The sequence below is a fragment of the Nomascus leucogenys genome, chromosome 19 (genome assembly GCF_006542625.1).
Source record: "Nomascus leucogenys isolate Asia chromosome 19, Asia_NLE_v1, whole genome shotgun sequence".
In the NCBI taxonomy this organism is placed as follows: domain Eukaryota; kingdom Metazoa; phylum Chordata; class Mammalia; order Primates; family Hylobatidae; genus Nomascus; species Nomascus leucogenys.
In genome coordinates, this window is record NC_044399.1 from 77,399,558 (window position 1) to 77,424,942 (window position 25,385).

The 25,385-nt window shown below is 53.7% G+C and overlaps 1 protein-coding gene and 1 long non-coding RNA gene across 5 annotated transcripts in view; both read left to right on the forward strand.

Moving 5' to 3' along the window:
- The window catches only part of DOC2B (double C2 domain beta), a 33,339-nt gene extending 17,230 nt beyond the window's left edge, over positions 1 to 16,109 (forward strand). The window contains exons 4-9 of one of the 2 annotated variants that reach the window (XM_030799979.1): positions 161 to 270; positions 765 to 936; positions 5,167 to 5,324; positions 13,858 to 13,939; positions 14,805 to 14,901; positions 15,470 to 16,109. In XM_030799979.1, the coding sequence (XP_030655839.1) occupies positions 161 to 270; positions 765 to 936; positions 5,167 to 5,324; positions 13,858 to 13,939; positions 14,805 to 14,901; positions 15,470 to 15,606 (756 nt within the window). In that variant the 3' untranslated portion in view covers positions 15,607 to 16,109. The remainder of the gene's footprint in view (positions 1 to 160; positions 271 to 764; positions 937 to 5,166; positions 5,325 to 13,857; positions 13,940 to 14,804; positions 14,902 to 15,469) is intronic. The other variant, XM_030799980.1, reaches the window with a different exon arrangement.
- LOC115831511 lies at positions 7,324 to 8,737 on the forward strand. Of its 3 annotated transcripts, XR_004027001.1 has the most exons (5): positions 7,599 to 7,631; positions 7,874 to 7,910; positions 8,225 to 8,261; positions 8,555 to 8,591; positions 8,700 to 8,737. It is a non-coding gene; the product is annotated as an uncharacterized LOC115831511 (long non-coding RNA). The 3 variants fall into 3 exon arrangements; XR_004027000.1 differs by lacking the exons at positions 7,599 to 7,631; positions 7,874 to 7,910 and adding an exon at positions 7,324 to 7,395; XR_004026999.1 differs by lacking the exon at positions 7,599 to 7,631 and having other exon boundaries at positions 7,872 to 7,947.
- Positions 16,110 to 25,385: the final 9,276 nt, after the last annotated feature.

A 25,385-nucleotide genomic window follows, 5' to 3' on the forward strand; every position in this document is an offset into this window, starting at 1 on the left:
TCTAATATCAGCTCGTTACCAGCCCCAACTCCCCCTGCAGCCTCAGTCTGCTTGGTAACACATTCACAGGCTCCAAGATGAGCACGTGGCCATCTCTGGGGGCCCTTGTTCTGTCTGACACACCCTTTGATGCTAATAAGATCGTTTTTCTCTTCGCCAGGCAAATAAGCTCAGAACAAAAACTCTCCGTAACACTCTGAACCCCACGTGGAACGAGACCCTCACTTACTACGGGATCACAGACGAAGACATGATCCGAAGGACCCTGCGGTGGGTGAGGGTCCCGGGCCGCCTGCTGCCTCCCCAACCCCCACTCCCACCCGGCTCGTCCTCATGAAGGCAGGACTGGAGGGTCAGATGGTCCCCTGTGGGTTCAACCTCATGCCAGCAACTCCAGCCTGGGGACCTTGAAGAAAGGCAGAAAGGTCTGCCCATGCCAATGGAACATGGTGGGTGGAAAAGGGTCACCTTGGCCCCAGTCCCCTGAAGGTGCTTCCTGGGGCCTCTCAGGGTGCTGGAGGTGGTTCCCTCCAGAGAACCGGCTCTCCCAGCCCCTGGCTACTCCTGGCACTGGCTGTGCCTTCTCCTGTCCCCTCTTCCAACCTGAGGACACTTGTCCGTGAGGACAGTGCCTGATATCATGCCACACTCCGGCCCTGTCAGGGCCCAGGCATCTTGTGCATCTCCCACCCCAGACCAGGGCCGGGCTTGGGGCAGGACAAGCCAGGGCTGGCCCTACCCGCGCACATCCCCACCACGCTCAGTGCGCCTGAGACGCTGGCTGTGCCTCTCGCCACCGCCCCCACTAGGATCTCTGTGTGTGATGAGGACAAATTCCGGCACAATGAGTTCATCGGGGAGACACGTGTGCCCCTGAAGAAGCTGAAACCCAACCACACCAAGACCTTCAGCATCTGCCTGGAGAAGCAGCTGCCGGTGAGAGGATTGATTGAGCACCTGCTGTGTACCTGGCTCGGTGGCAGGTGCTGGGAAGGCAGAACTTCCTGCCTGCGATGGGGCTAATGAGGGGCAGAGTGAGAGGGGAGGGGAGACCAGGGAGGTGAGCGTGGAGAGTCAAGGGGGTGGAGGTGAGGAAGGACTCTGGCTTTCACTCTGAGTGGCCACGGGAGGGTGCTAAGCTGAGGGAGCGCGAGAGATGACATTTTACCAGGCTCGCTGGCCTGGGCTCAGGATGGCTTGAAGAAGAGGGAGGAGAGGGCAGGAGGCCTGGGGAGATGGGGAGAGATGGGCGCAGCCCTGGCCTGACCTTGGCAGCGGTAGGAGGGCTTGATTCTGAACCGGATGTGCAGGCAGCAGATATGACGTCATTGGGTGAGGGAAGGGCAGATCCGAGGTTTGGGGCCTGAGCCACTGAAGCCTGAGGGGCTGTTCACTGTGCTCAGAGGACTGCAGCAGGGAGCACGCTTGGAACGTGTTAGACCTGAGTGCCTGTGAGATGCACAGAGGCGACAGGAGAGTGTCCTTTCCTAGACATGGCATTTGTCTCAACGTTGTCAGAACAGATTTTGCCCCCTGGCCTGCTCCAGCGGCTGCGCCCTCCCGAGTCTTGGTCTCTGTGTCCCTCTTGTCCCTCTCCCCTCCCCCATCCTCCCTTGTCTCTGGCCTCACCTTCACCTGGTTCATAGGGCTGGTGAAGCCAGGAGTTCCCAGTGCCACTGGGGTCAAGAGAAATGCTGGGGCCTCAGCCTCCCAGGGTTCAGGACACAGGCGGAGGCACGGTCCCCTCGCTGGCACGTTGTCCCCCTAGAGGCCTGGGCAAGGGGCAAGTTCAGGAGGACATAGCCCAGCGGCCGTCCCCAGTGTACCCAGCCCCAGTGGGGCCCGGGGACGTGGACTCGCCTCGAGCTTAGCCCAAGTCAAGCCCTGGGGTGAGTCAGCCTGTGACCAGGGCTTCTTCCCAATTTGATCCAATTTTATTCCCCTGTCACATTCTCTCCCACTCAGACATTTGTGTGGTGGATATAACCTTTTCTGTCTTATTATTAGTCACTAACCACAGGTAACCCAGTTTTTCCACATCATCTATGTCACTTAAGAAAGGCAACATCTTAGGAGGCAGGTGGGTCACGAGGTCAGGAGTTCAGGACCAGCCTGGCCAACATGGCGAAACCCCGTCTCTACTAAAAATACAAAAATTAGCCCGGTGTGGTGGCGCACGCCTGTAATCCCAGCTACTCGGGAGGCTGAGGCAGGAGAATCACTTGAACCTGAGAGGCGGAGGTTGCAGTGAGCCGAGATTGTGCCCCTGAACTCCAGCCTGGGTGACAGAGCAAGGCTCAGTCGATACTGAGCAAGACCCAGTGGTCTTCCTAGGAAACAACCCGAAGTACAATATCCCACCCCTGAAAAAAGAGCTAAAAATATCCCTGCTGGTTGGTTTTTGGTTTTTTTTTTTTTTTGAGATGGAGTCTCTGTTGCCCAGGCTGGAGTGCAGTGGTGTGATCTTGGCTCACTTCAACCTCTGCCTCCTGGGTTCAAATGATTCTCCTGCCTCAGCCTCCCAATAGCTGGGATTACAGGCGCCTGCCACCACACCCAGCTAGTTTTTGTATTTTTAGTAGAGACAGGGTTTCACCATGTTGGCCAGGCTGGTCCTGAACTCCTGACCTCAGGTGATCTGCCCGCCTTGGCCTCCCAAAGTGCTGGGATGACAGGCGTGCGCCACCGTGCCCGGCCCCTGCTGGTTTATATTGTTTAATTTTCACACCACACACACTGACACACACAGCACAGTGCATCGAGGCCTCAGGGGCAGATAGCGAGATCTCGCAGGCCTGGCCTGATGCACCAGGAATGGCTGCCTGAGCACTGTGTCGAAAAGGATTCTGAGGGGGCATTGGAGCTCAGGGCAAACGCTAGGATCGATTAGCCATGTCTGCTCTGGGCGTGGGAGGTGGCGAAGATGGCTAGTCGGGCATGTATGTCTTCCCTGCTCGACATCCCTGCTTACCTCACAGGAGTCTCAGCTCCAGAAAGGGTTAGATGTAGCCAGAGGGACTCACTTTGGTGTTAGGCAGGGCACGGTTGTGAGCAAAAGGATGTGGCTGGGGCTGCTTAGGGGGCACAGTTGCGAGTAGAAGGAGGTGGCTGGGCCTGCTTAGGGGGCACAGTTGCGAGTAGAAGGAGGTGGCTGGGGCTGCTTAGGGGGCACAGTTGCGAGTAGAAGGAGGTGGCTGGGGCTGCTTAGGAGAGGAGCCCGGTAGAGTCCTGAGGGGATCCAGGGGGACACAGGGCTCAAGCTGGGTACATCTGGGTGGGCTGAGGGCCTAGGAGAGAGGGTTTGGGGTGTGCAGCAGCCAGAAGGAAGAAGCTGGGTAGTCTCGGGAGGGCAAGGAATGGAGAAGCATCAGGCTGGCTGGGGATGGGGAGGCCTGGAGCTGAGATCTGCCCTGAGGGGCAGGCACCGGGCAGCTGCTGAGGCAGGGGAAGGGACTGGATGGGCTCCCTACCTGACTCCCAGCTTCTCCAGGGTAAGGAACGTACCAGAACTCTGTCATCAGGGTTCTCCTGAGGGAGCCACATCCAGCACCCTGAGAGGCCCCAGGAAGCACCTTCAGGGAACTGGGGCCAGGGTGACCCTTTTCCATCCACCAGGCTCCACTGGCATGGGCAGACCTTTCTGCCTTTCTTTGAACCCCCCAGGCTGGAGTTGCTTGTATGAGGTTGAACGCACAGGGGACCATCTGTCCCTCCATTCCTGCCTTCACTAGTACAAGCCTCCAGTGGGCCCCTAGTGCCAGGCCCTTGCCCAGCCCTGAGGTATTAAAGATGACTCAGGTATTAGCTGGATGCGGTGGCTCATACCTGTAATCCCAGCACTTTAGGAGGCTGAGGTGGGTGGATCACTTGAGGTCAGGAGTTCGAGACCAGCCTGGCAGACATGACAAAACCCTGTCTCTACCAAAAAATACAAAAATTAGACTGTAGTCCCAGATATTCAGGAGGCTGAGGCAGGAGAATCGCTTAAACCCGGGAGGCGGAGGTTGTAGTGAGCCAAGATCGTGCCACTGCACTCCAGCCTGGGTGACAAGAGTGAGACTCTGTCTCAAAAACAAAATTTACAGGCAGAGTTCCAACTTCAAGGAACTTAGAGGCTGGGGCAGACCCCTGAGGAAGCAGGGGGCCACACCGGGCCATGACCGGATAAACCCGAGGCAGTGGGTGCACAGAGGGGACGGCCAACCCACCGAGGATGGTCAGCAAAGCCCCCTAGGCCCAGAAGGACCAGGAATCTATCAACGGTGAACACTGAGGAGGACAGAGGAGGGTGCTGGAGCTGTGGATTCAGCGTATGCAAAGGTGTGGAGGTGGGACCCGGCTTCAAAGCCCAGGAACTGCAGAGAAAGTCAGGGCAGGCTGTGAGGAGGGCCTGGCGGAAGACCATCTGCTGAAGCCGAGCGCGCCAGGCCGGGGACTGCAGACCCGTGGAGGGCCGGTTAGCACTAATGTTAGGCTCTGTGTGCCATGCAGTCTGTGGCTGCCATGCAGCTCTGTCCTTAGGGCAAAAGCAGCTATAGGGAAGCATCAGGGAGCCGGCAAGGCTGTGTTCCAATAACATGGTATTAATGGAAGCTGAAGTGTGAATTTCATATCATTTTCATGTGTCACAAAATGTTTTTCATTTCATTTTTCCTTCTGCTATTCCAAACAGTAAGAACCAGCTGGGCACGGTGGCTCATGGCTCTAATCCCAGCACTTTGGGAGGCCGAGGTGGGAAGATCCCTTGAACCCAGGAGTTTGAGATCAGCCTGGGCAACATAGTGAGACCCCTGTCTCTATTTTTTTGAAAAAGAAATTGTTTAAAATAAGGGTAAGAGCCACTCTTAGCTCACATCCCACACAGAGCCAGGCGTTGGGCCTGATCTGGCCCCCGGGCTGCAGGTGCCAAGCTCTGGGCTGGCCCTTGCTGGGCTGTGAAGGCCACCACAGGCCATGCAGCCAAGAACAGGGAGGGTGAGGGTCAGATCCACCCCTGGAAGAACGCTTGGGAGGGAAGAGATGACAGAAGGTCTGTGAGTTCACAGTGTGACCACTCACCAGGGACCCTGACCAGGCCCGGCTGCAGCAGCCGGAGTGGACGAGGCCAAGGACGGCCAAGAGAGGGGTGGGAGCAGGTGAGGACTGAGTGACCGTTCCGTCCAACAGGTGGACAAGACCGAAGACAAGTCCCTGGAGGAGCGGGGCCGCATCCTCATCTCCCTCAAGTACAGCTCGCAGAAGCAGGGCCTGCTGGTGGGTATTGTGCGGTGCGCACACCTGGCCGCCATGGACGCCAATGGCTACTCGGACCCCTACGTGAAAACGTGAGTGTGCCGTGCATGTGCCCACCTGCCACATCTTCACTTCCAAGGACGGGGGTCCGTGTGCCGGCTCCGTGGTCTCAGGTGGCAGGCACCCAGGGAGTACCTGAGGTACAGGGGCACCATGTTCCCTGCTGGGCCGCCTTGGCAACTCCAGGGGTTAAGCATGGCCAGCCCATTTCACAGATGGGGAAACTGAGGCCCAGAGAAGCTGAGTGGCTTCCCAGGGTCATGCAGATATTAGTTATCACCTGATGCTATGTCCAGGCCTCTCTGTGACTGAGGGGCCCAGGAGGGCCATGAGTCGGAGGAGGGGACAGAAGGCGGGGCCAGTGCCAGGGGTAGCCAGGAGGCTGGGAGAGGCTGCAGAGGAACTCTGCCAGGCCTTGGCAACTGCCCACATGTGCCCAGCCCTATACTGGGGCCACAGATGCGGATAAGAGTCCACCCAGCTCTACCAACAGGGCTGATGGTGGGCCTGGGGAGAGACTCTAACTCAGGGGGCCATGCCAGGTGGCCTGGGTCCAGAGCTGTGGACCTGTGAGCCTGGTCAGGAGAGGCTGTGTAGCTCTGAGAGCCAGGCAGGAGCTGGCGACCCTTTGGAGAGGGGTGCCACAGGTGCCACAGTGACTGCCATCAGTGCTTGGGGCTCTTCAGAAACCAGGTAGGTATGAGTGTGAGCTCACAGGGAGACTCTGGAAAAGTGAGACTTGGGGAGGAATTTAGTTCAGCAGAAAGGAGGGGCAGCTGCTTCAGGGAGGGGGAATGACAGAGGGATGGCCCTGACCTAGGGGACACCAAGGACCCAGGTGACTAAGGCCTCAGGGACATCTTGGCACCATGAAGAGGCCAGTACTGCTCGTGGCACAGCTCTAGGGGCACCATTCGCATGGCCATGATCACATTTCTGTCACTTTAAAAATTGCATGTGGCAGGTGCAGTGACTTACACTTACATTCCCAACACTTTGGGAGGCCAAGGCAGGAGGATTGCTTGAGGCTAGGAGTTTGAGACCATCCTGGGCAACATAGTGAGACTCCCATCTCTACAAAATAATTAACAATTAGCCGGGCATAGTGGCGTGTCCCCGTAGTCCTAACTACTTGAGAGGATTGCTTGAGCCCAGGAATTTGAGACCAGCCTTGGCGACATACTGAGACCTTGTCTCTACAGTTAAAAATAGTCATAAATTAGGCCGGGTGCAGTGGCTCATGCCTATAATCCCAGTACTGTGGGAGGCCGAGGTGCGCAGATCACTTGAGGTCAGGAGTTTGAGACCAGCTTGGCCAATATGGGGAAACCCGTCTCTACTAAAAATAAAAAAAATTAGCTGGGCATGGTGGTGGGCACCTGTAATCCCAGCTACTTGGGAGGCTGAGGCAGGAAAATCACTTCAACCTGGGAGGTGGAGATTGCAAGTGAGCCGAGATCGCACCACTGCACTCCAGCCAGGGTGACAGAGTGAGACACTGTCTCAAAATAATAATAAACAAATAAAAATAATATGACAATAATGGGATGGCCACTTCGGGAAGCAGCTAATAGTTCCTCAGAAAATTAAACACAGAGCCACCATTTGATCTGGCAATTCCACTTTTAGTTATATACCCAAGAGATAAGAAAAACATGTCCATCCTAAAACTTGTGCAGGAATGTTCATAGCAGCACTATTCACAACAGCCAACACTGGAAACAGCCCAAGCGTCCATCCACTGATGAATGGATACACAAATGAAGTCTGTCCCTGCAGTGGAATATCAGCCCTAAGAAGGAGTGTAGCAGGTGTGTGGAATATCAGCCATAAGGAGTGTAGCACAGGTGCATGGAATATCAGCCCTAAGAAGGGGTGTAGGAGGTGCGTGGAATATCAGTCGTAAGAAGGATGTAGCAGGTGCGTGGAATATCAGCCCTAAGAAGAATGTAGCAGGTGCGTGGAATATCAGCCCTAAGAAGAATGTAGCAGGTGCGTGGAATATCAGCCCTAAGAAGGAATGTAGCAGGTGCGTGGAATATCAGCCCTAAGAAGGAATGTAGCAGGTGCGTGGAATATCAGCCCTAAGAAGGAATGTAGCAGGTGCGTGGAATATCAGCCTAGAGGTAGCGGTGGGAATATCAGCCCTAAGAAGGAATGTAGCAGGTGCGTGGAATATCAGCCTAAGGAGTGTAGCAAGATGCATGGAATCAGCCTAAGAGGGGTGGGGGTGGGTAAGGGGTGAGCAGGTGGGGATATCAGCCCTAAGAAGGAGAGGTGGTGGTATGCCTAGAGGTGGCAGGTGCGTGGAATATCAGCCCTAAGAAGGAGTGTAGCAGGTGCGTGGAATATCAGCCCTAAGAAGGGTGTAGCAGGTGCGTGGAATATCAGCCCTAAGAAGGAATGTAGCAGGTGCGTGGAATATCAGCCCTAAGAAGGAATGTAGCAGGTGCGTGGAATATCAGCCCTAAGAAGGAATGTAGCAGGTGCGTGGAATATCAGCCCTAAGAAGGATGTAGCAGGTGGTGGAATATCAGCCCTAAGAAGGATGTAGGGGGGGGGGGGGGGGGGAATGTAGCAGGTGCGTGGAATATCAGCCCTAAGAAGGAATGTAGCAGGTGCGTGGAATATCAGCCCTAAGAAGGAATGTAGCAGGTGGAAATCAGTAAGAAGTAGCAGGTGCGTGGAATCAGCCCTAGAAGGAGTGTAGCAGGTGCGTGGAATCAGCATAAGAAGGAATGTAGCAGGTGCGTGGAAGATCAGCCCTAAGAAGGAATGTAGCAGGTGCGTGGAATATCAGCCCTAAGAAGGAATGTAGCAGGTGCGTGGAGTATCAGCCCTAAGAAGGAATGTAGCAGGTGCATGGAATATCAGCCCTAAGAAGGAGTGTAGCAGGTGTGTGGAATATCAGTCGTAAGAAAGAATGTAGCAGGTGCGTGGAATATCAGTCATAAGAAGGAGTGTAGCAGGTGCGTGGAATATCAGCCCTAAGAAGGGGTGTAGGAGGTGCGTGGAATATCAGCCCTAAGAAGGAATGTAGCAGGTGCGTGGAATATCAGTCGTAAGAAAGAATGTAGCAGGTGCGTGGAATATCAGTCATAAGAAGGAGTGTAGCAGGTGCGTGGAATATCAGCCCTAAGAAGGGGTGTAGGAGGTGCGTGGAATATCAGCCCTAAGAAGGAATGTAGCAGGTGCGTGGAATATCAGCCCTAAGAAGGAGTGTAGCAGGTGCGTGGAAGATCAGCCCTGAGGAGTGTAGCAGGTGCGTGGAATATCAGCCCTAAGAAGGAGTGTAGCAGGTGCGTGGAAGATCAGCCCTGAGGAGTGTGGCCGGTGCGTGGAATATCAGCCCTAAGAAGGAATGTAGCGGGTGCGTGGAATATCAGCCCTAAGAAAGAATGTAGCAGGTGCGTGGAATATCAGCCCTAAGAAGGAGTGTAGCGGGTGCGTGGAATATCAGCCCTAAGAAGGAATGTAGCAGGTGCGTGGAATATCAGCCCTAAGAAGGAGTGTAGCGGGTGCGTGGAAGATCAGCCCTGAGGAGTGTAGCAGGTGCGTGGAAGATCAGCCCTGAGGAGTGTAGCAGGTGCGTGCTACACTGTGGGAGAACCTTGAAAGCAAGATGCTAAGTGAGAGAAGCCAGACACAGAAGGCCACGTATTGCAGGACTCTATTTCTATGAAGTGTCCAGAATAGGTCAACCCACAGAGGCAGAGAGTAGATTTGTGGTTGCAGGAGCCGGGGGAAGCTTGAGGGGACATGGGCAGTGGTTGCTGAAGGGTCCTAGGTTTCCTTCTGGGGTGATGAAAATGTTCTAAAATTGATTGTGATGCTGGCTGCATAATTCTGTGAATATACCAAAGTTATACACTAATTATACACCGAAAAGGGTGCATTGTACAGTATGTGTATTATGTCTGAAAAAAATCTGTTATTTTAAAAAATCCAATCACACCAGGCTCCAGGAGCAGAGCCCAGGACCTGCTCCATCTTTGGGGGAAGTTAGTCTCCCAAAGAGTGCAGGGACTACTGGTTTTCTATGTGGAAAACACTAAAGTGGGCCCCAGCCTCAACAATTTAGCAAAACAAAGTATCCCAGTGCACCATAGACCCGAGTGTTGGGGGAAGCTCTGTGAATGCTTAATATCCAGTCAACGTGGAAAATGTGTGTGCCCTGTGGCCACGTTACTTTCCTTCCAGCTTTATTTCCTAGAAACCTGGGCACAGGCAGGTAGCTATTTATCGCAGCATTGCCTATGATAGCTATAAACTGGAAATAGCCAAACATTCATCATCAGAGGAATAGATTAATAAAATGTGGCCTATGTGTAGAATGTGGTACTATGCAGTTAAAAATGAATAAATTAGAACTAGATGAATTATTATAACATGGACAGCTGTCGAAAACACACCAAACAGCACACACAGTAGGATACTGGTTTGCGTATGTTTTTCTTCACTGACTTGAATCTCACGCGTGTACGCCCGTGCAGAAGGATGTGCAATCTGAAGCCAAAATGGTGTGATTTTTCCTTTTTTTTTTGAGACAGAGTCTTATTCTGTTGCCCAGGCTGGAGTGCAGTGGCGTGATCTGAGCTCACTGCACCCTCTGCCTCCCGGGTTCAAGCAGTTCTCGCCCCTCAGCTTCCCAGGTAGCTGGGATTACAGACATGCGCCACCACACCCGGCTAATTTTTGTATTTTTAGTAGAGATGGGGTTTCACCATGTTGGCCAGGCTGGTCCTGAACTCCTGACCTCAAGTGATCCACCCACCCTGGCCTCCCAAAGTGTTGGGATTACAGGCGTGAGCCACTGTGCCCGGCCTATGGTGTGAAATTTTTAAACCAGTTTCAATACCCACCTGCCAGATGGATAGGAATTCCACGGTCACCTGCTGGGTTGCCCAGAAAGCTGACAGATGGTCTGGTTGGCTTCCACAGGCAGGCGGGGGGCCATCTGGGCAGGGCCTGTCCACTGTACCACAGGCTCCTCCCTGCCACAGGTGGCTGTTGTGGGTGCTGCTGGACCCCTGCAGCTGGGTCCCACCTGCCAGCTGTGGGCCAGGTCACGTGGCCTTTCAAAGCCAGGCTGAGCTGTGGGCCACTCCCTGTATCTGAGCCACGCCTCACCTGAGACCTCCACATCTGTTGCAGACTCCCTGGGTGAGACACGAGGGCTGCTGCTCAGGTCTCCTCAGGGGTCCCCATCTCTGAAAGGCCCCTTCATGGACCAGGGGCCTCTTCCTCACTAAAAGCAGAGGAAATAAGGGCACAGGTTAGATGGTAAGAGGGGCACCCCTCAGCTGTATCCTAGACCTGGAAGAGAGGGAGGGACGTGTCCAGCGGTCGATGCTGAGGGCCAAAGCGAGATGGGTCAAGGCCTTTTGTCTGCACTATTTTTATTTGTTTTCTTTATTTCTTCCTTTCTTTTTTGAGACAGTGACTCACTCTGTCACCAGGCTGGAATGCTGGAATGCCTGTGACACGCCCAGCAGCCTATGCAGTCGCTCCTGTTGTTATCTCCATTTCATGCCAGCGAAAATGGCAGTAACTGGCAGCAACTTGCTGTGCCACCCTGGGCAACTCCCTTCTCTGCTCTCTTATGTATAACCAGAAGGGGTTTCTTCTCGAAGCCACGGGCAAGCAGAAGGCACTGTGCAGAGGGCCCAGAGGTATATGGCACAGGGTGCCTCCATGAGCTCCGGTGGCCAGGACCACTGTCCTCACAGCAAGGGAGGGAGAGACGCCACAGGGCAGGCCTCAGGGGCTTTGCAGGGTGGGCTTATGCCAGAGCAGGGTGTGCTCAGGAAGGGTGCTGAGGGATCTCCCCAGGGTGGTCAGGTGAGGAGGGAAGGGCACTTCTGGTAGAGAAAACAGCAGAACAGAAGGCAGCGCTGGTGGAACTGTCCGTGGCTGAAGGTGCCGAGGCTGGTGCCTGTCCTGGAAGTCTGGTGGCTGAGTGAGGGGTCACCAGATGGGCACAAGTTGTCCAGGCTGAGGGCGCAGAGATCCCAAAACAACTTTCCTTCCAGGGGCTTTTGAAGGCAGGGCATGCGGGACCCTTCTGTCCCTGCTCCTCACCCGTCACCAAACAGACCAAGGACAATTCACAGCAGACACGATACCGATAAGTAGCGAAATGGCCAAGGAGCGTAGTAAGTAACTAAGGACACCCGCTGTCTCCGGGTGGCGGGCTTAGGGGAATCCCCCCAAACTTCTTTAAATCAGGTTTATTGAGGTACAGGTTGAGCGCCCCAAATCCATAAATCCAAAACCCCAAACATTCCAGGCACCGACGTGACGCTCAAAGGGAATGCTCATTGCAGCGTCTGGGGTTTCAGATCTTTGAATTTTTGAACTAGGGATATGCCGAACTGGTAATTATACGCAAATATTACAAAATATAAAAAATCCAAAATTCAAAACATCCGGTCCAAGCATTTCAGATAATGGATCCTCAACCTGTATCATTCATATCCAGTGAGTTTTTCTTTTTTTTTTTTTTTTTTTAAGACAGGGTCTTGCTCTGTTGTCCAGGCCCTTGAACTCCTGGGCTCAAGCGATCTTCCCACCTGAGCCTTGTGAACAGCTGGGATACAGGCATGCACCACATGCCCAGCTAGTTTGTAATTTTTTGGTAGAGGTGGGGTCTCGCTGTATCGCCCAAGCTGGTACAGTCTTGTTTCCACCACAGTCAACACAGAGAATGTGACCCCCGAAAGTTCCCCAGCCCCAGGCAACCACTCACCTGTTTTCTGTCCCAACAGTGTTGCCGTTTCCAGACTTTCCCATGAAACAGTCAGATAGCGTGTTGCCCTGTGAGTCCGGCTTCTTTCACACAGAGGAGTGCGTTTGAGATTCATCTGTCAGTTGCATGTACCAGGAGTTCAGTCCTTTTTGTTGCGAAGTGGTCTTCCATTGTGTGGGTAAACCACAAGTTTGTTGCTGAAGGGCGTGTAGTTGTTTGCAATTTTTGGTGATGGTAGAAAGCTGCAATGAACAGGTTTTTGTGTGGACATATGTCTTCATTTCTCTCTCCTAATCGCAACTTTTGTCCTCATGCATTTTCTAGTGCTTCTGTAATAAACCAGTATTATTTATGCCATGAAAGTCACAATTTTAAAACATGCAAAGTAAAGCAACTGTGAGATATCATTTTGTGCCTCTCAAACCAGCAAGGATTTTTTAAATGATAGCATTCAGCTTCGTCGCAGGCACTGTGTGTCAACCAGGCAGGCTTTCTGGAGAGGAACTGGGCAGAATAAGCTGGACATGGGCGTGCCTTTGGGCGGTGCCTTCACTTCTAGGGATGCAGGTATTCGTTGGACAGATGTTTGTTAAGCTCCCTGGTGCCAGGCCCAGGGAGTCGGTAGTGGAGACCCCAGAGCACATTCAGCAGGGACAAGCAATTGCCATGCAATTATCTATGCAGGAACAGGGTGAGAAGCTTTGCAAAGAAGTTGGGGACCTCTTGTCCCCTTCTCCAGCCTTCACATGACCTCCCTGTCATAGAGAAAGGAGCCTGAGCCTGGCTTCCAAGCACCACGCTTGTGCTTGCCGGCTGTGTGACCTTGGCCAAGTCACTCCACCTCTCTGAGCCTCAGAGGAAGACAGCTGTTCTGCATCAAAGTCTAAGGCCTTAGTGGCTGTGGAGGGAAGAACATCTAGGTGGCCTCCCTGTTACTGCACAAAAGGTCTTGTCCTTCCTCAAAGCTCCAATGGAGGCAGTGGTGATGGTTGCACAACTCTGGGAGTCTACTAAAGGCTCCTGTGTTTTACACTTCAGACGGATGGATTTTATGGTATGTGAATTATATCTCAATAAATCTGCTATTTTATAAAAGAAACTTGGGGCCGGGGGTGGTGGCTCACGCCTGTAATCCCAGCACTTTGGGAGGCCGAGGCAGGTGGATCACCTGAGGTCAGGAGCTTGAGACCAGCCTGGCCAACACGGTGAAACCCCATCTCTACTAAAATACAAAATTAGCGGGGGGGGGGGGGGGGGGGGGGGGGGGGGGGGGGCAGTGGCCGTAAAAAAAAAAAAAAAAAAAAAAAAAAAAAAAAAAAAAAAAAAAAAAAAAAAAAAAAAAAAAAAAAAAAAAAAATAGCTGCGTGGTGGCACGTGCCTGTAGTCCCAGCTACTCTGGAGGCTGAGGCAGGAGAATCGCTTGAACCCGGGAGGCGGAGGTTGCAGTGAGCCATCTCAAAAAAAAAAAAAGTTTGAACAAGAGACCAACTCTGCTAAAAACTCTGTTCTGATGGGAAAATTAGACTTCCAGAAACGAGGAAAAACCCCTTTCCTAGGGGGATGGAGGGCGTCCCCCAGGGCTAACTTCAGGAATGTGTGTGTGAACAGAAGTGCAGTGGATGAAGGGACCACTTGCTTCTCGAAAACAACATCTCACCTTTGCCACAAAATAGCGTTGGGAAAATCCAATGATTAGGACAAAAGAAGGGCCCAGGAATCTCTCTCCAGGGACAGAAAGCTCTTCGAATACCTGCTGGCTTGATCTATACCCCATAGCATGTCCCCATCCTCTGCCTGTCCCTTGGATGTAATTCCAGATACCTGAGGCCAGATGTGGACAAGAAATCCAAACATAAGACAGCGGTGAAGAAAAAAACCCTGAACCCGGAGTTTAATGAGGTATGAGGGGCTGGTGAAGCTTCATGAAGGCCACTTCTCTGCCCCCAGGGTGTGGCTGGGTTTTCAAAAGGTCATGGCGGGATGGGGAGGGTGGTCAGAGACGGTGGGGAGGGGCTGCACCAAGCCACAGACACAGGGGAGCTGGGGGGACCCCTGGAAAGCTCTTGGCAGGACTTGTCGGATGTAGGGCTTGGGGGGAGGGAAGTGTTGAGGGGAGTCCGGGGTTCCTCATGGAGGCAACAGGGCAAAGAGGGGGTGAGGAAGACAGGGAGAAGCTCTGTGTGGGGCAAGGGGACTCGAGACACCCTGGGGCCCCAGGAAGGTCTTCAGCCCAAGGTGGCAAGTACAGCTGGAAATGCGGATTCCCCCCAAGGAGCAAGAAGGAAAGAAGAGCAGAGGGGCCTTGGGTAGAGCCCACGCCACACCAGTGATCCAGAGGCAGGCAGGGGAGGTCGAGAAGATGCTTCCAGAGACTGAGGGGAACCCCGGATGGAAGGGAGGGTCCCAGAAGCTGCGAGAAAGAGGCACCCACAGAGAAGGGAGGGGTCAGCAAAGCCAGGCCCCGGAGAGGCCCCGGATGACAGGGACTGTGGGGCGTGCAGTGCCTCTGCAGTCAGGAGGCTCCTGGGGTGTGGAGAGAGCAGGTTCAGGGACAAGGAGCAAGCGGGCGGGGGGACAGGGGCCCTGAAGACCCCAGTGGAGCTCAGGAGAAAGTGGGCAAGACATGTGAGCATCCACTCATTGTCCACCCTGAGCACTGCTCATCCCCATCCCTCCTCTTTCCCTACACCTCATACCCCTCCTGGCCCCCGGCCGAGGGCCAGACCTCGTGGCATCAGCCCTAACACTCCCTTCTTGCCAGCAGGAGTTCTGTTACGAGATTAAGCATGGGGACCTGGCTAAGAAGTCCCTGGAGGTCACCGTTTGGGATTACGACATTGGAAAATCCAACGATTTCATTGGTAAGGGGGCAGGGTGGGAACGCCGTCTCGCTGTGTGCCTGTCCTGGGTCAGGCCATAGCCCCTCCTTCCTGGCCCCTGGGGAAAGCTGGAGCCTCAGACCACCTGCCCCCAGGTCAGGGGTCTCAGACCTTCTGCAGCCTGACCCTTGTGCCCCAGGAAGAGACAGGCCCAGAGACAGAAGGAGTTCTGGGAGGGTCACACAGCGCTCTGTGGTGGAGCACAGACAAGAGACGATGATGGGCGGTGCCTCGGGCTGCACTCTGAGCCCTAGAGGCCCCAAATTCCTGGTGGGCCTGGTGGCTGTGCATAGTGGGGCTGCCCGGCCCTTTCTCCCCTCCTCGGGCCCCCATTCCTTGACCCCTCATGCTGCCTCTGCACCCTGCCCCTATCCCTGCCCTGGTGGAAGAGAGACGGGATGGCTGGGCCCTGACGGGGCCAGAGTGTGGCATGGAGGTCAGGTCCTGTTCATGTTCAGAGCCCAGCGGGCAGTGGGAGAGGCTGGCCCTGGAGCCCACGCCTGGGAGTCGGGGTCCCGGTGCCCCAGCTGCCCCTCCTGTCCTCCCGCAGGTGGCGTGGTTCTGGGCATCAACGCCAAGGGGGAGCGCCTGAAGCACTGGTTTGACTGCCTGAAGAACAAGGACAAGCGCATCGAGCGCTGGCACACACTCACCAGCGAGCTCCCGGGGGCCGTGCTCAGCGACTGACGCCCGCCCCCGACCGCTACCCCTGCCGCCGCCTGCGCCCAGCACAGCCGGCCCCGGGCTTCCCCAGCAGCCACCAAGGCCTGTGGCCCCCACAAAGGGGGAGATCCAGAACCCCTGCTTGGACACAGAGCCACTGCAGTGCCCGCTCGGAGGACGTGGAGGGTTCAGCCACTCTGGGATGGGGAGGGCAGGGAGCTGGGGGTGGCTCTCAGCCCTCTGGGGCCCAAGAGGCCGGTGGTGGAAGGAGACCTCAGCACCTGCCCAGGGGAAGGGGACAGGCCCGTCTGGGAGCAAAGACCCTTCTAGAGGCCAGCCCAGGCTGAGAGGACAAGAGTGTGGGGGCGCCCTGGGGGACAGTGCGAACAGAGGAGGGAGGTGGTGAGCAGACAGGTGGACGACGGGACCTTGAAGACTGGCTGCTCCGGCCCAAGAAAGGCTGACTGCATCCCTCGTCTCCTTCGCTGCTGGGCAGACGGAAGAAGCGGGCCTGCCGGCCGAAAGTCTGCCAGAGTTCCTGGAGTCTCCTGATGACGGGTAAATTGGCACATGCTTCACTCAATGATTCCACAAGGCCTGGGGGTGAATGAGACACAGGGTCTGCCCTCAGGGAGTTCCCATCTAGTCAGGAAGCTGGGAACAAACCATTCCAACTGGGGTGAGAAATGCCGAGACCAGCTTGGCCAGTCTGCAAGTACCGTGGGCTCTGCTGACTCTGTCGGGAGGTCAGGGAAGGCTTCCTGGAGCAGGCGGTGTTTCCGTAAGGCCTTGGAGGGTGAGTGGGGGTTCTAAAAGCAGTCCAGGCAGTGGGAGTGGTCTAAAAAGGCCTGGAGAGAGAAAGCCAATGGGGCCGGGGTGCTGTGGACCCAGGGTCTCCTCTCCGGGGGAGGGTTTGTTAGGAAGGTGTGAGGCTCGAGGCAGGAGGTGGGGGAAGTGATGGGAGCACCATGGAGAAACTGGTGCTGGTGCAGGGTCAAGTTCAGACCTCAGACCCAAGTCTCCCACTTCCATCTCTTTCTACTCCTGAGGGACCTCGAAGACGGAGCCCTCCCCTCCTCCTTCCCGGCATAAGCATCAGGTCAGCTGCAATGGAGGAAAGGGTCCCTTGTGCTTAGAAAAACAGCAAAAGCATTCCTGCACGTCCTCACTCTGCCCTTTCCCCATTCCCACGCATCCTCACTCTGCCCTTTCCCCATTCCCGCCCGTCCTCACTCTGCCCCTTCCTCATTCCCGCTCGTCCTCGCTCTGCCCTTTCCCCATTCCCGCTCGTCCTCGCTCTGCCCTTTCCCCATTCCCGCTCGTCCTCGCTCTGCCCTTTCCCCATTCCCGCTCGTCCTCGCTCTGCCCTTTCCCTTCCCTTCCACTCCCTAGCTCACACTGGGGGCCTCCGGGTGCTTGCTCATGGCATCTTGGTCCCACTACTGCCACAGATGTCCCTTTTTGGAGTAATCGGTGGCAGTCCAGGGCCTTGTCTCTGGGGAGGCCTGTGGGGCCGACTCCACCCTCCAGGAGCTGAGCAAGAATCACCCTGCCTGGTGGTCCTGTCTGCTCCCCTGAGTGAGACTCCCCAGGAGGCTTGAGAGTATCTGAATCTTGGGGCCCATGCCTGAAGCCCACAAACTTTCCCTGCCTACCAAGGGCCCCTCAGGAACGCTGGGTGAACAAATGCAGAGCCAAGGAGTTGCACAGCCAGAGTCCCAGTGTGCTCAGCCCATCAGTGTGTGATGGAAACAGAGGCCCAGAGAGGTCAGGTGACCTGCCCAGGGTCTTCCAGCCCCCACACAGCTGGAACCAGGATCCACAACCCCCAGCCCAGAGTGCTGGACGCCACACTTGAGGGGAATTGGCGTGCTGAGCTCACACAAGAGAGGTCCTGCTAGCTGCCAGCCTGGGGCTCACCCGCCTGCTGCCCACCCCTTCAACACCGATAGAGGGACTCACAGGCACGACAGAGCACACCACCACCTGAGGTCCAGGGTCATGATTTGAATCCCACCAAGTGCCCATCAGGCCTTTCCCAGGTTGCAGGGAAAACAGGACCCCAGCCCCCACACAGTCCCTGGCCACCTGCTGCTCATGGAGCCTTGTCTCCCCACCTTTAGGGAGGGTTTTTGTGAGAAGGTTTTTGCATGCACTTGCCTGAACGCATGTTCACAGCCCTGCAAGGTGGGTTTGATTCTCATCCTCATCTTGCCGGTGAAACAGGTTCCCAGAGTCTGAGTAGTTTGCCAAGGCCGCATAGCCAGGAAGGGTGAGCCAGGACTCAAACCCAGGTCCTCTGACTGCCACTTTCTCTCCCTGGGGGTCGGTACCCGCAGTCCCTTCCCTCCTGGTCTGTCGGAGACTCAGCGGAGACCCCAGGTGAAGGCTCAGGAAGCTCAGGTACATGATGGAGACCTGGGGTCTTGCCATTGTCCTGCCACCTCGTCTGCTGGCTTTGAAACCATCCGTGCTGCTTCAGGCTTCCCCAGAGGTGCCTAACCCGGCCCCAAAATCCAGCCACCCCACCCTAGCCTCTGGGGGCTGAGGCAAGGGCTCCTCTTTTCTCCACACAGAATGGGCACCCTCTGGGGGCCTAAGGTAAGAGGTGGTCTATTTCTAAAAGGCCTGGTGTCTAGGCGAGCTCTGGGTATCTTCTTAGCTTTGCTTTTTGGAGGTCTGATTCAGAGAGGAGACTTGACAGCCTCTCTGAAGACAGAAGTGAATGGCAAAGCTAGAAGAGGCTGCACCCTCCACCTAGCGTGACTTCCTTATTAGGCACTTGGGGAGTGTGGGGCCCAGTGGGCGAAAGGGGCCTGAAGGGGCACAGCTGGGACAAGAACCCAGAACTCCGGCCCCCCAGTCCAGGGCCCTCTACTGCCCAGGCTGTGCAAATGGGGCTGGGCTCGAAAGATGGGGACAGTCAGGCTGGGAGGCGGGTTTGCTGGCCAGCCAGCCCAGGGGCGGCACGGGCACTCGGGCAGGAACTCACCAGGAAGTTTGGAAACCTGCCTTCCCTAGGATCTCAGCACCCTTCTAGATCCCGTGCAGATTGTCTTTCTGTTAAAGCGTTTTGAGGCCAGGCGCGATGGCTCATGCCAGTAATCCCAGCACTTTGGGAGGCCGAGGCTGGCGGATCACCTGAGGTCGGGAGTTCGAAACCCGCCTGGCCAACATGGCGAAACCCCGTCTCTACTAAAAATACAAAAATTAGCCGGGCGTGGTGGCGCATGTCTGTAGTCCCAGCTACTCAGGGAGGCTGAGGCACGAGAATCGCTTGAACCCGGGAGGTGAAGGTTGCAGTGAGCTGAGATCGCACCACTGCACTCCAGCCTGGGCGACAGAGCAAGACTCCGTCTCAGAAAAAAAAACAAAAAAACGCTTTGAGAAGCTGCAGAAGCGGCTCTGCCTTTGACCCCAAATGTGCATCTTTACTTGGGTCCATCAGCCCCACAAAGACAGGAAATCTGATGCCAAAAAAAAAAAAAACCAACAAAAAAAACATTCCAGGTATCAGTAACCAGGCGCTGCATCCAACCCCGCCCCGCTCTCCGCCCCGCCCGCCGCCAGCGCCAATCCCCGACGGGCCCGTCTTCCAGCCCCGAAGCGGTCACCTCCTGACCTCTAGTGGCGAGCGCGGGGAACTGCGCCCCGGCCTATCCGCCCGCCGAGCCCGGGCCGTGCATGCCCTGCCCGTTGTTCCTTCGCAAACCGAGTGAACCTCCCGATGCATGGACTCTGGCTGTCGTCGACGCAGACTCGTGCACTGCTTAACACCGTTTTGCTGCCATGTGACGGCTGCAGACACTGTCCTCAAACTGCAGTCCCACACACAGGTTTTGTACTTTGACCTACCCGAAGGTGTCCTTTTTAAGTCTTATTTGTTAATATTTATAATGACATATAATCCAAAGTAAATGGAAACATCATATTGCGATCTCATTGCTTTGGCGAGACTCTCACCTTTTAATAGATTTGAAGGGGGTGGGGGCGGTGGCTCACGCTTGTAAGTCCTAGCACTTTTGGAGGTCGAGGTGGGAGAATTGCTTGAGGCCTGGAGTTCGAGACCAGCCTGGTCAACATGGAGAAACCACATCTCTACACACACACACACACACCACACACACACACACACGCAGTGACAGCCTAGCGTGTTGGCACACACCTGTCGCCCCAGCTATTCAGGAGGCTGAGGTAGGAGGAGGAGGGTCTCTTGAGCCTGGAAAGTGGGGATTGCAGTGAGCCGAGATCACGCCACTGCACTCCAGCCTGGGCAACAGAGGGAGACCCTGTCAAAAAAAAAAAAAAAAAGATTTGGAAGGGTTGGAGGGGAGGGTGGAAAGACGGAGGAAAAGGCAACTGAAACCTACTCCGGATATAGTCTTGTTACTCTTCACCAGGAACACATTTGAGGTAGGCCCTCACGTTACAGATGGGGAAACTAAGGCCCAGAGAGGTTAAAATACTTTTACAGCATCAATCACATGGCTGGTCGATGGCAGAAGCAGGATTCAAACTGAGGCAGCCCAAGACTTTTTGCACCAGGACCTGGTGGCCATGCTGTTGTCCACTCATCCAACAAACAGCATTGACTCTAACGCCAGCCGGTCTGAGGCTCCAAGAGTATTAAATTTGGGAAGGTAATTTAAGACATGTACTGCTTAGGTTTCGAGGGGAAAAAAAAAACCTTCCTAACCACGGATAAGTGTATGAGGACTAGTAGCAATCTCCACACTTTATATTTTCATTCCACCTTGTTAGAAAATGTTGATCAGTTGTTGAATACAGTTTACTGTACATCATTCTTCAGGTCAGAAACTTCTCAAGAGATAAAAGCCTTTGCTTTCTAACATCGACTAACGAAGAATATGTACGTCACTGAATGTGCAAACCTCTGCATCTCTTTCCTCTATGTCTCCCCTCAGGGTCAGCGTCAGGGTTTAGGGTCGGGGTTAGGGTCTAGGATCAGGATTAGGGGCTATGGGTTAGGGGTTAGGGTTCAGGCTTGGGTTCGCACTAGGTCCAGTTCCGGGTCCGGGTCAGCATTTTGCATTTAGTCAGGGTTTGGAGTTCGGTTTTGGCTGAGTTAGGGTGGGTTAGGACGCGGGTCATAGCTTTGGGTTGGTGCGGTGGGCATCCCTGCTGGAATTTCCTTTCTGGCTGTCACCCTGACCATTACCCTAATTCTGGTTCCTCTGCTCTCCCCTGTCTAATTGTCAGGGCTCTTTTCACCGCTGGCTCCATTCATTGCTGGCTCCTCCTGCTTATCTCTCCTGTCCAATCTGCAGAGCTCTCCACCTTCTTGTTCCGCCCTCTTCTCCGTAACATCCAATAGCAGCCTTCTCCGCAGTCCTTGCTCCTACCACTCCTGTCTCTTGCCCAATCAGCAGGCTCTACCAATGCTTACTCCGCCCACTTCTCTCTCTTGTCCAATTGGCAGGGTCTCCTCAGCGCTCGCCCCACGTACTTCATGCCTGTCCAATTGCAGGATCTCAGTGTTCGCTCCTCCCGCTTCTCGCTCCTATCCGACCTGTAGACTCCACCAGTGCCCACCCTGCCCACTTCTCTTTCTTATCCAATGACAGGCTCTCCTAGTGCTCACTCCGCCCACTTGTCTCCCCCATCCAATCAGCGAGCTCTGCCAGTGCGTTGCGTTCCTGTCCCTGGAGGAGGAGCCCGGGGTCTCTCGGGGAAACGGAAACGCAGGCTCAGATGTGCGGGTCCAGTTTGGAGGCGACGCGGCCAAAGCGCTCCTGCGCCACACAGTGGTTTTGTGGGGCAAAGGCCGCGCGATTCCGCAGGCCCTGACCCTGCAGGGACTCAGGGTGGCCCTGGGCGCTTTGTCCGGGTGGAGCAAGGGCCCGCCCGGAGGGACGTGTGTGGGCGGCTGCGCAAATGGCCCCGCCGGCACCGCGCGGGCCGGGGATGGGGGCAGCCTGGGGAGGCCGTGCCTGCGGGTCCCGCCCACGCCGAGCGCTCGCTGCCTCCCCGAGCGCTTGCTCTGGACTCCAGGGCACCGTGCACCGAGTGCCATCCCCGCTGTCCGCACAGAGGCTCGGCTAGGCTCCCGCTCCCTCTCTCGGTGGAATGAGCTGTCAGAGCCGCCTCTGTGCACTCCTGTGCTCAAAGAATGGAAGCTGGGCTGGCTCCACGCACCGGGAAAGGGATGTTTGGCACCACCAGCGACTGGCAAACCAGTTGCACACCTGCTCAGCTGTCAAGCTCATCTGAAGGACAAGTCCTCCTGCCCCCAAACAACAAAACCTCCAGCCCGGCTGGAAGACGGAGCTGTGGCTGCCCCTTTGCATTTCGAGGTCACCGTGTGGCTGGGCCAGGAGCTGAGCTGGAGATGAGGGCATCGTGTGGCCAGAGAAGGATTCAGTGAGTATATCTGAGAGGTGAACCAGGCACCAGGATTTGGGGTGTCTTGGGTTGGTGGTAATGGATTGTTGGTTCAGACCAAAGACCTGCCAAGAAAGAATATTTGGATGGCCCCGTGGCAACAGCCTTTTCCAGCCAGCAGGGCTGCTCTTGCCTGCTGGGAAGGAGACTGGGACCCGGACGGAGCCTCACTGAGCCTCCCCTCCCATCTCATGACTTGCAGAGGGACGTGAGGAAAAGGGGCCTCCACAATCCCCAGAGACATCCCAAGGACCGTGGGAGCCGCTGGCCTTAGCCCCGGACTTTCCTGGAGCTGAGACGGTTTCAGAGCCACTGGCTGCCAGGTACTATCACCCCGTGGCCATGGGACCAGCTCTCGTGATCAGTTCCTCTACCTCCTCAGATGGAGACTGGAGCATGGAGTGGGTGTGCGGGTGCCAGGGCCCCGACACGGGACAAGGTCAGACCCCAGGGATGGGGAAGCCACCAGCAAGGAGCCCACATCAGGGACCAGGGTCGAGGGCTTCCTCTGACCCCACACTGCTCCTGCTCCCTGACTCATCACCTGAGTTCATGTCTGTTTTGCGGAATGAGGGGACAGACTTAGAAGGAAACACATGCAGGCCTGACACCTAAAGACAAAGCCAGCTGTCCCTGTGGTTTGTTTCTAGTATTTTGTCTGATTGCTTTTCACTGGGTCAGTGACAGCCAACATCTCTAGTTCCTAGTACGCACCAGTGCTGTTTGAACCCTCTCCCTGCACTCTGTGCACTTCCTATGATGAAGTGAAAACTTCGTGTAAGGACAAGAAAAGTGTATCCTGGCCAGCTGTGAGGCTGGATCCACGTGGGGTCAGCCCAAGGCATGTCTGGCCATCATGCCATGCTCACCCCTGCTCCTTCATTTCCTTGTACTGTTAGGACATCAGCGTCTCTCCTGACACCACCTGTGCCTGCTCATATTCAGACCTGACACTGCCCAGCTGTGTGACCCTAGGCAGGTTCACAAACTTCTCACCTGTAAGATGGGATGGTGCTGGGACCTGCCATGCGGTGGCTGCAAAGGTTAAGCGTGGGTGGTTAACCAAAGCCTAGCAGCACCAAGGAGCACCACTGAGACACAGTGAGTATTGGTGGAATAGTAATTCTTAATTCTTTAATAATTCTCTAATGAATTATTAATTCCTTTAGGATCAATCATCATTTATTCACTGAACTGTTAGGCTCTTATCATTTTCATTTAGGTTATGGATAGCATAAGGTTACGATTGTTAGGGTTAGGGTGGGGATTAAAATTCCATATGAGATTTGGGTGGGGAAGCAGAGCCAAACCATATCATCAGTTCAATATTTTATATTAAGAGTTATAGAGATGTTGAACTTATATTCCTCATGGAGGTTAAAAACTATGATGGTGAGAAGTTGCAGTTAGAAAATTTATTTATTCTATAAATTTATCTTTGAGTGTTAAATCCCTTGTACAATAAGGACCCGTATTCATTAAACTAAACTAAAATATTCTGAGAACTGTGTGATGTGACTAAGCTATTACTGTACCAGCTCATTTAATCCTTACCAGCTGATGACTATAGTGCCCACATTTTACTCATGAGGAAACAGAATTAGAAAGATAAATATCTTGCCTAGATTCCCAGTTAGCAAGTGACATATTCCAGGCTTGAGTCCAAGATTATCTACCGACAGAGCTGAAGTCTTGGACTTTTAGTTACTATTCCTATCCAAGTCTATCATTTTGGTTGTATTAACTGGTTACAGGGTGAGACCCTGTCTCAAACAAAAAAAGAAACCCAAAAAGTTGGCTTGTGAAGAAGGAGGAAAACGTTTTATGTGGTGTCGTCAAGAAGTGAGAAAGGAAAATGTCTTGATCATACAGCCTGATCTGATACTTTAAAAGTTGCTGAGAGGTCAAATAATGAAGGCAGATGGGACCTTTTGAGCTTACTGGTGACCTTCATATGAGCAATTTCACTGTTGGAGTGAGATGAAGCCATGTTGGTGTTCAGTTACTCACCATTATTCAACATCCCTTCGTGCTAAAAACTCTCCATAAACTAGGTATTGATGGAACGTATCTCAAAATAATAAGAGCTATTTATGACAAACCCACTGCCAATATCATACTGAATGGACAAAAGCTGGAAGCATTCCCTTTGAAAACTGGCACAAGACCAGGATGCCTTCTCTCACCACTCCTATTCAACATAGTACTGGAAGTTCTGGCAAGGCCAATCAGAGAAAGAAATAAAGCATATTCAAATAGGAGGAGAGGAAGTCAAATTATCTCTGTTTGCAGATGACATGATTGTATATTTAGAAAACCCCATTGTCTCAGCCCAAAAACTCCATAAGCTGATAAGCAACTTCAGCAAAGTCTCAGGATACAAAATCAATGTACAAAAATCACAAGCATTCTTATACACCAATAACAGACAAACAGAGAGCCAAGTCATGAGTGAACTCCCATTCACAATTGCTACAAAGAGAATAAAATACCTACGAATACAGCTTACAAGGGATGTGACGGACCTCTTCAAGGAGAACTACAAACCACCATTCAAGGAAATAAGAGAGGACACAGAACAATGGAAAACCATTTCATGCTCATGGATCAGAAGAATCAATATAGTGAAAATGGCCATACTGCCCAAACTAGTTTGTAGATTTAATGCTATTCCCATCAAGCTTCCAGTGACATTATTCACAGAATTAAAAAACTACTTTAAATTTCATATAGAACCAAAAAAGAGCCCATATAGCCAAGACTACCCTAGGCCAAAAGAACAAAGCTGGAGGCATCACACTACCTGACTTCAAACTATACTACAAGGCTACAGTAACCAAAACAGCATGGTACTGGTACCAAAACAGACATATAGACCAATGGAACAGAACAGAGACCTCAGAAATAACACCACATATCTACAACCATGTGATCTTTGACAAACCTGAGAAAAACAAGCAATGGGGAAAGGATTCCCTATTTAATAAGTGGTACTGGGAAAACTGGCTAGCCATATGCAGAAAACAGAAACTAGACCCCTTTCTCACACCTTATGCAAAAATTAACTCAAGATGGATTAAAGACTTAAATGTAAAACCCCAAACCATAAAAACCCTAGAAGAAAACCTAGGTAATACCATTTGGGACATAGGCATGGGCAAAGACTTCATGACTAAAACACCAAAAGCAATTGCAACAAAAGCCAAAATTGACATATGGGATCTAATCAAACTAAAGAGGTTCTGCACAGTAAAATAAATTACCATCAGAGTGAACAGGCAACCTACAAAATGGGAGAAAATGTTTGCAAGCAACTCATCTGACAAAGGTCTAATATCCTGAATCTAAAAGGAACTTAAATTTACAAGAAAAAAACAACCCCATCAAAAAGTGGGTGAAGT